At 36.8% G+C, this 16,346-nt stretch overlaps 2 protein-coding genes across 14 annotated transcripts in view; both read right to left on the bottom strand.

Annotated features, from left to right (window-relative positions):
* Positions 1-13,957, bottom strand: part of LOC126616073 (putative disease resistance RPP13-like protein 1) — a 34,125-nt gene extending 20,168 nt beyond the window's left edge. For all 4 annotated transcript variants that reach the window (XM_050284042.1, XM_050284043.1, XM_050284041.1 and 1 more), the window contains exon 1: positions 10,626-13,957. In XM_050284042.1, coding sequence (XP_050139999.1) covers positions 10,626-13,855 — 3,230 coding nt within the window. In that variant the 5' untranslated portion in view covers positions 13,856-13,957. The remainder of the gene's footprint in view (positions 1-10,625) is intronic.
* LOC126616075 (putative disease resistance RPP13-like protein 1) overlaps positions 1-16,346 on the bottom strand; it is a 57,085-nt gene that overhangs the window by 6,364 nt on the left and 34,375 nt on the right. For all 10 annotated transcript variants that reach the window (XM_050284054.1, XM_050284053.1, XM_050284052.1 and 7 more), the window contains one exon: positions 7,558-7,712. The gene's annotated coding sequence lies outside the window, so the exon portion shown is untranslated. The remainder of the gene's footprint in view (positions 1-7,557; positions 7,713-16,346) is intronic.

Here is a 16,346-nt window from a genome sequence, read left to right as displayed (position 1 = left end):
CAACTCAACACCGACACTCACAACTGATTTTATCCCTACTACGTAGAGCTCTTTTAGAGCTGGTAGCTGACCAACTGGTGGCAATGAACTGCAATTACAACAGTAACTGAGACGCATCACTTGTAAGTTGGAGAAGGACGAGTCTCCCACCCAACTTGGGAAGCTGATTCCGGGATAAAGCCTGATGGTTAGTTTCACCAAATTTACCGAAGGTTGAAGTCTTTCGAGAACATATCTCTCTTTTACCGAATCATCGGAAACATTATCACCCCATGCCAACTCTACCTCATTGAGATCTTTCTTATCCTTCAGCAAGGCATCAATAGCACCGACTACATTTTGCAGATTCAAGATAGAAATTTTTCCTCCAAGGTGAGACAACTCCCTCAATTCTCCAATGCTTGACCCAGTAGATTTCCCCAACACAAAAGCTGTCAGTGTTCTCAGGCTTTTTAATCTACCCATATGCACAGGCATTTTTTTTATGCGAGTTCCGCCAATATCAAGATGACGCAAATGAATTAATTTCCTCATGTCTGCAGGCAGTTTAACAAGAGAAGAACAACCTAACAACAACAGTGTTTGTAAATTGTAAAGGGTACACACTGTATCTGGTAACCTTTTAATTGTTGTATAAGAGAGATCGATGTAGCGCAAGTGTATGTGATTACCAATGGAATTAAGTAATTGATTGATATTTTGATATCTTGACAATGATATTACCCGTAAATATTTTTGTGCAGGCAGAAAATCATCTTGAACCTTATTGCTTACATATACTTTGTCATCCCTTTTGTCATATGGTGCTAAAGACACTGAAAAGAATGTGTGCAAATACTTCACTCCATCTAAGGGCTGAAATTTTGAAGATGTATCAAATTTTCCTCTCATATACGAGAAGTGGCGAACTCTTTTACGAGCTTCCTGTGAATGTTCCAGATCCAACCTAAAACAAAACTCTCCAGACACAAACATAGCCAAGTCATTGATGAGATCATGCATAGTGAATCTTGGTGGATCCAATCTTGGTCTTTGAAACAGTGATCGAGATAACAGTTCGTCAAAGTATCTTTCACCAACCTCCTCCATTGTATTCCCACTCTCTGATTGTGGAATTAAACCTTCTGCCACCCATAGTAGAATTACATTTTCCTTTTCCAATTCATAGCCCTTTGGAAAAATTGAGCAATAAGCAAAGCATCGTTTCAAGCAACTTGGAAGATAATGGCAACTCAATCTTAGAGAAGGAAGAACACTATTAGTGTGTGGTAGATCCCAAAAATTGCTCTCCAATATGTGATTCCATTCCTTGTAGTCTAGGTTGCAACCTAAGAGACCCCCTAGTGTTTTTGAAGCTAAAGGCAAACCGTTGCACTTGTGTGCAATTTTCTTACCAACTTCTTCCAAGTCTGGATGTGCACTAGAGTTTTCATTTCTAAATGCATGTTTTACCAGTAACAACCAGCAATCATCGTCCGACAATTTTTCCAAGTCATGAATTGGAATAGTATTCTGCACGATGGATGCAACATGTCTACTCCTTGTTGTTACAATGACCTTACTTCCCTTCGCCCCATAAGTGAAAAGAGTTCGTAGACGACCCCAGTCATCATAGCTCTCATTCCAAAGGTCATCTAGGACAAATAAAAATGTCTTTCCCCTTACTTGCTCCCTTAGTCGAATTTCAAGGGTATTCATATCTGAGATATCCCTCACTTGTTCCCTCCTTACTTGTTCCTTTAGTCGAATTTCAAGGGAATTCATATCTGAGATATCCCTTGCTTGTTCCCTTGGTCGAATTTTAAGGGAATTCATATCTGAGATATCACAAGATTTCTCAGTGATTTGTTCAATAAGGGTCTTAAGCACCCTCAAAGCATCGTACTGTTCGGTTACACAAAGCCAAGCATGAACGTCAAAATGCTCTTTAACTTGTTCATCATTGTAAAGAAGTTGAGCAAGGGTTGTCTTACCAACCCCGCCCATCCCGACTATTGGGACTACAGAAAAATTACTGCTACTTTCATTGTCAGATAGCAGCAGTAGTGTTTTTAACTTTTCTTTATCATTATCCCTACCAAAGGGACAGAATCCTTCCTCAACTACAGAAGTTGTGGGAGTTCTTTGTGAAACCATGCGCCCAATATCTTCTCTAAGACCAAGGCGATTTCGCTGTTCTGCAAGATGTTCTAACCTCTGAAATAACTCCTCTATCCTACCATTCATGCCCTCATAATTAAAAGGATTACGAGAGGTAGAGAGGAAGTTGCACACCTGGGTTTGCTTAGTCTGATCTTTCACCTCGTGACGCAAAGCTTCGGTATCGATCTCATCCACCAAGTCCTCGGCTTTGAACACAGCATGTTTGAGCTCGTCAAGCCACATCCCGACGGCAAGGTTGACAATCTGCTTCTCCTCTGCGTCGTTGAGCACTGCATGAAGTGTAATCAATGTCACCTTCAGTTTGTCCATGAGTGAATGGTTGAATCTTCTTGCCCGGAAGAAGGCCATGAACTCTCCCGAAGCAATCTTTTCGTACAGCACCTGGATCGAACGGGAAAGCAAAGCCTCTCCAACCAAAGCCATTTTCTCTTCGTGGTAAAAGGACTAATTTTGATCTAGTATTTGAAGTTGAAAAACTGAAAATTCTTTGTGAAATTCAAGTAAAGAACTAGCAAAGCCTGTTAAGATTATTATATGGCTCAACTTACTTCAAGATTAGTGAGACGACTTGCTATTTTTTGGTCAATAATGCAGTGGACCACACACGACAAACATAGTGGTATTTGGTGGAGGTGCTTTGATGAAATTTCAGTAAAGTAGAGTGTAAAGGAATAATATGTCGGTTGGATGACATTTTACTGTGTATTTTGGTGGTGGTCATGTTAGGACTGAAAGTTTATCAAAATCATTCAGAATGAATTATACCTGCTTATTTTCAATGAGTTATTATTCTCTACGTGTTAAATTGTTATATGTTCAAATGAGTCGAACAATGTCCTTGATTGCTGAGGTGTTTTATACAAAAAGAAAATGGTAAACACAAAATTTTGATTTTGATCCCCACAATAACTACAGTTGTAGCTATTCTTTTTTTATTTTTAGTTCTTAGTAAAGATTTTGTATTTTCATGTGACGTGTTTGGAATGAATCTGAAATCTAAGTTGATCAAGAGAATAAAATTATGAATAAAACTCATCATTCAACTAATCAATGTATTATAATATCGTTCATTTAAGGGATCAATTTTGGTAATTTATATCGCGTGATATGCTTTTGTAAATAAATTTTGATGAATGAAATATGAATGTTAGCACATATAATGATTAAACCTTACACATTAATGCGTTGAGCTTGTACCAATAATTCTGCAAACATGCATGAAATGTCTCTTGCAATGTTATGCGGTTTGGTGGCGTAGTCATTTCAACTAGAAATTAGGAAGTATTCAGTTTTTCTCCTTTAAATAACGAGTTTGATGTTATTTTATAGTTGATTCATTGTAAAAGAGAGCAAAAGCCTCGCCAACCAAAGCCATTTTCGATCTTCTTTGCAAAAGGAAGTTGGGAAATAGAAATCCCGTTTCAAATTTTCAGGTGAGGAAGTAGAAAAGCCTGCTTAAGATTATATAGGTTTACTTCGTCACTGAACTGTGGAGATGATAAAGTTGTGGACAATAGTTGGTGGTTGTGCTTTTACAGAAAGCATCCCTCTTTATTTTTTATTTATTTTTGTTAAAGTGAGACGAAACTTCAGGAAAGTTGTAGACAATAGTTGGTGGTTGTGCTTTACAGAAGGGGCAAAAGATTTTTTTTTAGGAATCATCTCGTATATTATATGGTCAGAATTTATTTTAAAATTTAAAATTAAATATAAATAATTCCTAATAAAAATTGATCGCATAATATAACGAATTATATCACGAAATTTCTAGAATCTTTAGTTAAGGGATCCGCGCCGGATCCTTTTCCTACAAAAAGCATCTATCTTTTTCACTTTTACTTTTTAACTTTTGCTTCTCGGTCTTTTCGAGGGGTGATGGGAAATTTATAAATGTGTGTCTGGTGTATGATGTGTGGGTGTGTGTATATATCCCTCGAAAAGAAAAGGATCCCATCCTTTTCAGATACTCTTTGTGAAAATATTAAGAATTCTTACGTTCTAATCGTTTATTATATCGTATAGCTAGTTTTTATTAGATATTATTTATGTTTAATTTTAAATAAAAAAATTTATATGATTTCTAACTATACGATACACGATGAATGATTAAGATATAAAGATCTCTAAAATCCCGAAAATGAATTCTCTCCGAATCTCTTCCTACTAATCCACCAAATTAGAGAATCCGTACCGTTAAAATTTGATCAAAAGACCGAAATTATTATAACTTTTAAAATAAACCCCTATTTGTAATCTTTTAATCAAATTTCATCAGTACCAATTCATGATTTAATGAAGTATGACAAAGGAATCCAGGAGGATCCCTAGAATCCCCACCGTTTAGCTCGGATGAAATTCAAATCCTCCCTCAAAGGTGTGTATGCAACATGTGGGTCCTGCTTTGAATTTTATTTTAATTATTCAAATCATTTGTCATTTACTACATCCCATTTTTTTTTTAAATTATACATTGAGAATCATTAAAACGTTTAATTATAGTGAAGAAAATAAACCAGAAAGATATTTGAAGAGAGCCCTAATGACAACCAACTTAATTGAGTGGTTATATGACTTGAAATTTGAGTGGTTTTTTTGCATAAATTTGAACTCAAATCAGCCTACAACTATCACGTTTTAATCCCAACAAACGTTCTGGATCCACATGTGATATCAACATATACCTGGTGATCTTTCATGCCTCGCCTCCAACTTTCCCATCAAACTGGGTTAAGGCGAGGCATCGTCTATTTTCCCACGACATCTTCCTCTAGAGCGGTTAACGAATCGAACAATCGCCTACCTATATAGTGAGTGAACCTGCAATGTTCAAATAATTTTTTTTCTTTGTTTGTTAGCTTGCTATGAGAGTCAGATGACATCACACACGCTAATATATTACTAAACATACCTCCGAGTCTAGATGCAAATTTGAATATTCTATGGATTGCTCATGAAATCCACATTGGTGAGAAGAATGCAATAACCTCTCAGTTTCTTTGGATCACTTCTAGGAGATAAGGGCATGTTTGGTACTCTTCTTGAATCTAATTTTTTAAATTAAAAAACAATTATCAAATTTTAGGCCTTAAAAACTTGTTTGGTAGGACTATTTTAAAAAACCAAACTCCAGACTAACTCAAAAATATAGTATATTATCTAAAAACATAAAAAGTGAGTTTTTAAACTTAAACTCATTCATTTCTTTTCTTTCTCTCATCTCCTCTCACTCCAAATCTATCTCTCTATTTTTTTCTCTCTCCTGTTTTTTTTACACCTTTTTCGTCTCTTCTCCAATCCGCTCTCTTCATTCTCTCGGTTATTTCTCTTACTCATCTTCCTCTCTATCTCGTCTGATCCTCTCTCTTCTTTCTCTTTCCTTCAACCATCTCTTACTTTATTTCCTCATCTCTCCTCTTTCTCCCTCTCATGTGACCCCCTCTTTTTATATATCTTTGTCTAGTCATAAGATTTAAAAAATTTAGAACGCAAACCAATTAAGTTTTTGAGTCTTAAAGAAAATTATTTTCAAGAAATGTTCTGATAAATGATAAAAAAATTCAAATAGGATACTAAACAAGCCCTAAGATTTTCATAGGCGGCAACAATAGGCATAATTTCATTTACCGCATGCAAAATATATTTTTCTGTAAGGAGAGTATGCGGATGCAGAGTTTTGATGAAAATGTAGGAAAAGATTGCAGAGCTTTACCTTCACACGCTTTCTACTGTTTCATTCTAAATCCAACTGTGAAAATCATGTTTTCTTTCAAATCATTGCATTAAGGAGGTGGGAGAGTGTGTGATTCAAATTCGATTTTGACGAAAATCGAACCTAAAATCTCTCACTTACAAGTAAAGTCACTCTAAAATTTTAGTCGTTATAAATTAATTGCTGGTGAAAAACTAAATTGGTTAACATAATTAAGGTGCTATGGCACATTTGTAAATATTTTGGTAATAGTAGGTCACTTAACTGTTTACTTGGCAGTAAATTCGAAATTTAGGTTTAATTTAGAGTTGTAAAGCGTGATGGAATTTTGTCTAAAAAATAAATGTTGCAAGGGCTTAATTTGAAAGAACTATTTATAATTTTTCAATCTTTTTTTTCCTTTTTGCGAACATCTTCCTAGACATTTTATCATCCACGAGAAACAATATACAACGTATCTACCTACTATTTATCAATATTCAAACGTAATAATTTATATCCAACAAACAAAGCATTAGAATTTATAAAACAAGAAAAAGGAGCACTGAAACAGCCATTTTGTGAAATTTATATCAACAATTTGCACAAATTATTATACAAATAATGATTAAACACAGAAACAGTTTAAAAAAAATCTTAAATTAGCATTTTATTTTTCAATTTAAATTCCCATTTGTACTTTTCTGTTCTTATAACAATTTTAGGTTAATTTTGTTGTCCTATATTGTTTTATTGGGAAAAAAAAGTTCTAGGAACAAACAATGCATGAGAAAAAAGAAAAGCAAGAACAATCTATTGAAATCATATTTTGTAAGTCATAAGACATGGTTGTTGATGATTGAATTATTATTTAAAAGTTAGTTAACATGTTTATTTAGCTAACATGCTTTGCAAATGGTAGCATTTCTCATCATTAAAACAAGTTTGTGGAATATTCAACAAATAAATATAAAAGCAAATTCAATGCAAATCTAAAGATTAGATGCTCACAGAAAAAGGAAATTAATTGGCTACTGTAGGAAATTTTTTTATTAACCACCCAAACATAAAATGAACTTAAAAAAGTAGTCATGACATAACAAAGCACACTACAGTTCATGAACAAACTTAAAAACTAATCATTACAAGTTATTACTATTACTAAGATTAAAGTTTTTTATGGTGTCAAAGAATACCACAACCTCATCAAAATTTTATCGGGAATTTCATCCCAATTGAAGGAAAAAAGAGTACCACGCAAAAACGAATTACAGGTTATGACTATCTAGCTTCTATTAATTAAAATATCCAAAATAATGTCCGCGGGAGTCTTCAAAATATAGCAACTTTCCAAATCGTGCAAGTCTGTGCAACCTTGTCGGCCTCTCGTCTCGCATAATATTGTACCAAACGCAGAATAATCCTCCTCCTTTTGCTACTACCCTGCCATAGACGGAGTGGAATTACTCTCCACTTCCACAGCAGCAGCTTCCAAATCAGCCACCATCGGCGGCCAACGACGTAGTGCTCTGGCCTCAACGTACATGGTAGAGGAAAATGAACCAAAGTGTGCATTTGGCTGCATACGAGTCAGAAAAGCAAATACTATTAAGGGAAACAATGAATGGACACCTTAGAGATTGGGAAATTTCCTGCTATGTGCGATAATGTACACGAAGCAGTACCAGGGTTGAGTTGCTACTTACCAAGAAGGTTTCTAAAATTGAGAGCCCGCTGCTCCAACTTTCCCCATCAAACTTGGGTTAAGGCGTATCATCGACTATTTCTCCACGGCATCTTCCAGACTTTGTCTAGATTGGTTAATGAATCAAATGATCGCCTACATATATAGTGAGCCAATCTGCAAGGTTCAAAAAATTTCTTCTTCGTTTGTTAACTTGCTATGTGAGTCACATGACATCACAAGACATCACACATGCTAATATATAGAAAACAAACCTCTGAGTCCAGATGCAACTTTGAATACTCTCTTGATTGCTCATGAAATCCACAATGGGGTAGAATGCTGTAACATCTCAATTCCTTTGGATCACTTCCGGGAGAAAAGCTGTTTATATGTCTTCACCAAAAAAAAAAAAAAAAGCTGTTTATATGCAGCACCAATAGGCACAATTTCATTTAAAGTATGTGATATATTTTTCATTAAGGAGAGTGTGGATGCAGAGTTTTGATGAAAATGTAGGAAGAGCTTTACCTTCACACGCTTCTACCGTTGCATTCTAAATCGAACTGTGAAAAGCATGTTTTCTCTCAAATCCATTTCAATAGGATGCAACTCAACTGATTGACCTTCATACCTCAGCTTAACAAGGTACTCCTAAATTCAAAGATGATGAAATTATTATTGATACATTTATCTTAGAAAACAAGCAAATGGAACTTAACACAAAAGTGTGCATTTGGCTGCATACGAGTCAGAAAAGCAAATACTATTAAGGGAAACAATGAATGGACACCTTAGAGATTGGGAAATTTCCTGCTATGTGCGATAATGTACACGAAGCAGTACCAGGGTTGAGTTGCTACTTACCAAGAAGGTTTCTAAATTTGAGTGCCCGCTGCTCCAACTTTCCCCATCAAACTTGGGTTAAGGCGTATCATTGTCTATTTCTCCACGGCATAACAAATCAAATGATCACCTACATATAAAGTGAGCGAATTTGCAATGTTCAAATAACTTTTTTCTTCCTCTGTTAACTTGCCATGCGAGTCACACGACACCACACACTAATATATAGAAAACAAACCTCCGAGTCCAGATGCAACTTTGAATATTCTCTTGATTGCTCATGAAATCCACAACTGCGAGAAGAATGCTATAACCTCTCAGTTCCTTCGGATCACTTCCAGGAGATAAGATGTTCATGGATGGCAACAATAGGCACAATTACATTTAAAGTATGCGATATATATTTTTCTTTAAGGAGAGTATGCGGATGCAGAGTTCTGATGAAAAAGCAGGAAAAGAACGTAGAGCTTTACCTTCACATGCTTTCTACCATTTCATTCTGAATTGAACTGTGAAAAGCATGTTTTTTATCTCAAATGATCGAATCCATTTCAATAGGATGCCAACTCAACTGCTTTCCCTTTTCATACCTCAGCTTAACAAGATGCTCCTAAATTTAAAGATGAAGAAATTATTACTGATACATTTATCTTAGAAAACAAGCAAATGGAACTTAAAACAAAAGAGTGGTGGAAAGCTGAATTACAGCTTGTCTGCAGTGCTTAACGTAAGAATTATCATTCTTGTGAAATCTGTAGCACACTGGCCAACCACTTATTCTAGTAATATCATTTACTGGAATACCAACAAACGCAAGCATGACGAAAGTGCTAAAAGTGTCAAGCACGCTGTTCAACCTCCTTGTCTGTACAAAAGCATATCTGCACCCATTAGAAGATGAGAATGACATCAAGAAAAGATGAAAAGGCATGCCTCTCATATTCAAATTACAAACAGTATTAGAAAAGACATCATTCCAGGGGTCACCTCTCAGATTAAAGGAGACTTATATTCATGCCAGATAGCACCATACACTAACAACTAATTGATGCATGTTTAAATCGTTGGCTGTAGATAATCCTATCTTTACAATTCCAGAGTTGCCATCTGCATTAATAAAGCCGACAAATACGTTAGTCCCATCGTGTTGTCCTGACTGATTGCATAGTTGAATTACCTTGTTACAGAAAAGAAAAGCAAATTACACTCAAGTGTTCAACTACTTACACTGAAATCTGTAGGCGAAGCAGCCAGCCGCCTAGGCTAGCAACACTAGCATTCTAGCAAGCACTGCCAATAAGCCATGCTCTCTTCAAGACTTTAACCATTGTGTCTGTAGAGAAACATATCTGTTAGTCCCATCACAACTACCACAAGATTACAGTTATGACGCAAACGAGAGAAGTATGAGAAAACCATCATCCAGGGTTTTACCTCTTGTCATGCAGGAGAATCATATATATAGACGCCAAATAATTCACTCCCCTCGCACTCTCCTGTAATTTCTTCGTAATTAGACTCTGAAACTCTAATTTAAGCTGGAATATTGCTGAGGACAATCAATTTAATAATGAATAAAAAAAAAGTACCTGGCTTTTGTCTTGAGAGTTGAGAGTTGGAGAGAGTGAAATGAAAGCTCACAAGATGTTGACTTCTCCATCTATCTCTATGCAAGGAATGCGAGCTACCTTCTCATACCGCTTCTTCAGATACCTCTTCTTCAGAGAAGGACAATCCCGGATGCTCAGATAAGAAAGAGATGCCGGAAAACCCTCCTTTGGCAGGAATTTGAGACTCTCGCAGTCTGAAATTTGTAGGTGTTGAAGAGAAGTGAGGTGCTCAAGTCCCTTCCAGTCCAAAGATTTCAGATTCGATACATGAGAGATTCGGAGAGTGTGAAGAGTGGCAGGGAGCAGCTGTTCATTGAGCAACGTCTCCACCAGATCCCAGTTACAGATATATAATGATTTTAGGTTGGGAGGCAAACCCCCTTGTGCAAATGACACCACATTTGGAAGATTGGATATCTCCAAACGTTGAAGTGCGGTGAGGGTGTGCATTCGGTCCGGCAACACATTCAAATTATCGCATCCCCTTACTGAAAAGGAAGTGAGGTTGGGAGTCGGCAATCCCCCGTCGGGAAAAGAGACAAGATTTCGACATCCCTTAATATCCAGGGAGTTGAGATGGCTGAGATTTTCATCTGCTCCTCCTTCAACAGAAAGGGATTCCAGATTCCCACACAAACTTATTTCAAGAGATGAAAGTTTGGGGAAAATGCCCAAAGGGAACGACCTCAGAGAATCACAGCTGTCGTATAGACTCAAAGACTGAAGGGAAGTCAATTTGGCCATCATCTCACGTGATAGGAATTCTAATTTATTGCAACTTACTATACGGAGTGACGTCAGCGTGGTGGGCAGACCATTTGTAGGGAACGACAAGAGTGAGGAACATCCCCAAAAAGTCAAACTTTGAAGACGATTGCTGTTGTGCACCATTTGCGGCAACCACTTAATATCAACAGAAATAATATCAAGCATCTGAAGCGCCAGCAGCGTCTCCGTCGACTCTAGTAACAATGAGAGACCCGGGCATCCCCATATTGTCAGTTTTTCAAGAGATCCTCGTAAGGATTCCGTATTCAAGGTATTGCGGCCCCAGTTTACATGTAGAACCTCACAAAAGGACACATCAAGTGTTTTCAAGGAAGGAAGATGAGTGGGCAAGTTTCCTCTCAACTTCGGACATTCATATAACCTCAGCTCCTTAAGACGAGGAAAGTCTGGACTTTCACCTCCACTTGGACTAGGCAGCCATTCCTCCCACTCTGGCATACTTGAAAACTCCAGCTTCTCTAAAGATTGAAATGTTTGATTTCCCCCGTACAACTCAACACCGACACTCACAACTGATTTCATCCTTTCTACGTAGAGCTCTTTGAGAGCTGGTAGCTGACCAACTGGTGGCAATGAACTGCAATTACTACAATTACTGAGACGCATCACTTGTAAGTTGGAGAAGGACGAGTCTCCCACCCAATTCGGGAAGCTGATCCCGCCATAACCCCTGATGGTTAGTTTCACCAAATTTACCGAAGGTTGTAGTCTTTCGAGCACATATCTCTTTTTTACAGAATCATCGGAAACATTAGGAACCCATGCCAACTCTACCTCATTGAGATCTTTCTTATCCTTCAGCAAGGCATCAATAGCACCGACTACATATTGCAGATTCAAGATAGAAATTTTTCCTCCAAGGTGGGACAACTCCCTCAATTCTCCAATGCTTGACCCAGTAGATTTCCCCAACACAAAAGCTGTCAGTGTTCTCAGGCTTTTTAATCTACCCATATGCACAGGCATTTTTTTTATGCGAGTTCCGCCAATATCAAGATGACGTAAATGAATCAATTTCCTCATGTCTATGGGCAATTCAACAAGAGAAGAACAATCTAACAACAACAGTGTTTGTAAATTGTAGAGGGTACACACTGTATCTGGTAACCTTTTAATTGCCGAATAAGAGAGATCGATGTAGCGCAAGTGTATGTGATTACCAATGGAATTAGGTAACCGATTGATATTTTGATACCTCGACAATGATATTACCCGTAAATATTTTTGTGTTGGCAGAAAATCATCTTGAACCTTATTGCTTACATATACATTGTCACCCCATCTGTTATATGGTGCTAAAGACACTGGATAGAATGTGTGCAAATACTTCACTCCATCTAATGGCTGAAATTTTGAAGATGTATCAAATTTTCCTCTCACATACGAGAAGTGGCGAACTCTTTTACGAGCTTCCTGTGAATGTTCCAGATCCAACCTAAAACAAAACTCTCCAGACACAGACATAGCCAAGTCATTGATAAGATCATGCATGGTGAATCTTGGTGGATCCAATCTTGGTCTTTGAAACAGTGATCGAGATAACAGTTCGTCAAAGTATCTTTCACCAACCTCCTCCATTGTATTCCCACTCTCTGATTGTGGAATTAAACCTTCTGCCACCCATAGTAGAATTACATTTTGCTTTTCCAATTCATAGCCCTTTGGAAAAATTGAGCAATAAGCAAAGCATCTTTTCAAGTAACTTGGAAGATAATGGTAACTCAATCTTAGAGAAGGAAGAACACTATTACTGTGTGGTAGATCCCAAAAATTGCTCTCCAATATGTGATTCCATTTCTTGTAGTCTAGGTTGCAACCTAAGAGACCCCCTAGTGTTTTTGAAGCTAAAGGCAAACCGTTGCACTTGCGTGCAATTTTCTTACCAACTTCTTCCAAGTCTGGATGTGCATTGGAGTTTTCATTTCTAAATGCATGTTTTGCCAGTAACAACCAGCAATCATTGTCCGACAATTTTTCCAAGTCATGAATTGGAATAGTAATGTGCACGATGGATGCAACATGTCTACTCCTTGTTGTTACAATGACCTTACTTCCCTTCGCCCCATAAGTGAAAAGAGTTCGTAGACGACCCCAGTCATCATAGCTCTCATTCCAAAGGTCATCTAGGACAAATAAAAATGTTTTTCCCCTTACTTGCTCCCTTAGTCGAATTTCAAGGGTATTCCTATCTGAGATATCCCTCACTTGTTCCCTCCTTACTGGTTCCTTTAGTCGAATTTCAAGGGAATTCATATCTGAGATATCCCTTGCTTGTTCCCTTGGTCGAATTTCAAGGGAATTCATATCTGAGATATCACAAGATTTCTCAGTGATTTGTTCAATAAGGATCTTAAGCACCCTCAAAGCATCGTACTGTTCGGAAACACAAACCCAAGCATGAACGTCAAAATGCTCTTTAACTTGTTCATCATTGTAAAGGAGTTGAGCAAGGGTTGTCTTACCAACCCCACCCATTCCGACTATAGGGACTACAGCAAAATTACTGCTACTTTCATTGTCAGATAGCAGCAGTAGTGTTTTTAACTTTTCTTTATCATTATCCCTACCAAAGGGACAGAATCCTTCCTCAACTACAGAAGTTGTGGGAGTTCTTTGTGAAACCATGCGCCAAATATCTTCTCTAAGACCAAGGCGATTTCGCTGTTCTGCAAGGTGTTCTAACCTCTGAAATAACTCCTCTATCCTACCATTCATGCCCTCATAATTAAAAGGATTACGAGAGGTAGAGAGGAAGTTGCACACCTGGGTTTGCTTAGTCTGATCTTTCACCTCGTGACGCAAAGCTTCAGTATCGATCTCATCCACCAAGTCCTCGGCTTCGAACACAGCATGTTTGAGCTCGTCAAGCCACATCCCGACGGCAAGGTTGACAATCTGCTTCTCCTCTGCGTCGTTGAGCACTGCATGAAGTGTAATCAATGTCACCTTCAGTTTGTCCATGAGTGAATGGTTGAGTCTTCTTGCCCGGAAGAAGGCCATGAACTCTCCCGAAGCAATCTTTTCGCACAGCACCTGGATCGAACCGGAGAGCAAAGCCTCTCCAACCAAAGCCATTTTCTCTTCGTGGTAAAAGGACTAATTTTGATCTAGTATTTGAAGTTGAAAAACTGAAAATTCTTTGTGAAATTCAAGTAAAGAACTAGCAAGGCCTGTTAAGATTATTATATGGCTCAACTTACTTCAAGAATAGTGAGACGACTTGCTATTTTTTGTTCAATAATGCAGTGGACCACACACGGCAAACATAGTGGTATTTGGTGGAGGTGCTTTGATGAAATTTCAGTAGAGGGTAAAGGAATAATACGTCAGTTGGATGACATTTTACTGTGTATTTTGGTGGTGGTCATGTTAGGACTGAAAGTTTATCAAAAGCATTCAGAATGAATTATACCTGCATATTTTTAATGAGTTATTATTATGTACGTGTTAAATTGTTATTTGTTCAAATGAGTCGAACAACTTTCTTGATTGCTGAGGTGTTTTATAAAAAGGAAAATGATAAACACAAAATTTTGATTTTGATCCCCACAATAACTACAGTTGTAGCTATTATTTTTTCATTTTTAGTTCCTAGTAAAGATTTTGTATTTTCATCTGACTTATTTGGAATGAATCTGAACTCTAAGTTAACCAAGAGAATAAAATTATGAATAAAACCCGTCATTCAGCTAATCCACATATTATAATATCGTTCATGTAAGGAATCAATTTTGCTAATTTATATCGTTTGATATGCTTCTGTAAATAAATTTTGTTGAATGAAATATGAATGTTAGCACATATAATGATTAAACCTTACATATTAATGCGTTGAGATTGTACCAATAATTCTGCAAACATGCGTGAAATGTCTCTTGCAACGTTACCCGGTTTAGTGGCGTAGTCATTTCAACTAGAAATTAGGAAGTATTCGGGTTTTCTCCTTTAAATCATGAGTTCGATATTATTTTATAGCTGTTTCATATAAGAGAGCAAAGCCTCTCCAACCAAAGCCATTTTCGATCTTCATTGCAAAAGGAAGTTGGGAAATAGAAATTCCGTTTCAAAATTTCAGGTGAGGAAGTAGAAAAGCCTGTTTAAGATTATATAGGTTTACTTCGTCACTGAACTGTGGGGATGATAAAGTTGTAGACAATAGTTGGTGGTTGTGCTTTTACAGAAAGCATCCCTCTTTATTTTATTTTTTTGGTTAAAGTGAGACGAAACTTCAGGAAAGTTGTAGACAATAGTTGGTGGTTGTGCTTTACAGAAGGGGCAAAAGATTTTTTTTTTTAGGAATCCGTTCATCGTATATTATGTGATCATAATTTATTTCAAAATTTAAAATTAAGTATAAATAATACTTAATAAAAATTAATCACATAATATACGATTAACGAATTATATCACGAAATTTCTAAGATCTCTTGTTAAAGAATCCGCGCCGGATCCTTTTCCTACAAAAAGCATCTATCTTTTTCACTTTTACTTTTTAACTTTTGCTTCTTGGTCTTTTCGAGGGGTGATGGGAAATTTAACATTTTCACAAATAGTGGGATCCTTTTCGGATACTATTTGTGAAAATATTAAGAATTCTCACATTCTAATCGTTCATTATATCGTATAGCTAATTTTTATTAGATATTATTTGTGTTTAATTTTAAATAAAAAAATTCATATGATTTCTAACCATACGATATATGATGAATAATTAAGTTATAAAGATCTCTAAAATCCCAGAAATGAATTCTCTCTGAATTTCTTCCTACTAATCCACCAAATTAGAGAATCCGTACCGTTAAAATTTGATCCAAAGGCCGAAGTTATTATAACTTTTAAAATAGACCCCTATTTATAATCATTTAATCAAATTTCATCAGTACAAATTCTTGATTTAACGAATTATGAGAAAGGAATCCAGGAGGATCCCTAGAATCCCCACCGTTTATGACACATCCTGTTCCGAATGAGGGCGTGTTGGCCGTGTCACGCCCTCCTTCGGGACGAGGTGTGTCAGTTTAGGTCAGATGAAATTCAAATCCTCCCTCAAAGGTGTGTATACAACATGTGGGTCCTGCTTTGAATTTTATTTCAATTATTCAAATCATTTGTCATTTACTACATCCCATTTTTTTTTTAAAAATTATACATATTGAGAATCATTAACACGTTTAATTATAGTGAAGAAAATAAACAAGAAAGATATTTGAAGAGAGCCCTAATGACAACCAACTTAATTGAGTGGTTATATGACTTAAAATTTGAGTGGTTTTTTTGCATACATTTGAACTCAAATCAGGCTACAACTATCACGTCTCAATCCCGACAAACGTTCTGGATCGACATGTGATATCAACATATACCTGGTGATCTTTCATGCCTTGCCTCCAACTTTCCCAACTTTCCCATCAAACTGGGTTAAGGCGAGGCATCGTCTATTTTCCCACGGCATCTTCCTCTAGAGCGGTTAACGAATCGAACAATCGCCTACCTATATAGTGAGTGAACCTGCAATGTTCAAATAACATTTTTTCTTTGTTTGTTAGCTTGCTATGTGAGTCAGATG

The sequence above is a fragment of the Malus sylvestris genome, chromosome 3 (assembly GCF_916048215.2).
Source record: "Malus sylvestris chromosome 3, drMalSylv7.2, whole genome shotgun sequence".
NCBI classification, from domain to species: Eukaryota; Viridiplantae; Streptophyta; class Magnoliopsida; order Rosales; family Rosaceae; genus Malus; species Malus sylvestris.
The sequence above is the reverse complement of the archived record's forward strand: the minus strand, read 5'-3'. Positions and strand labels throughout refer to the sequence as shown.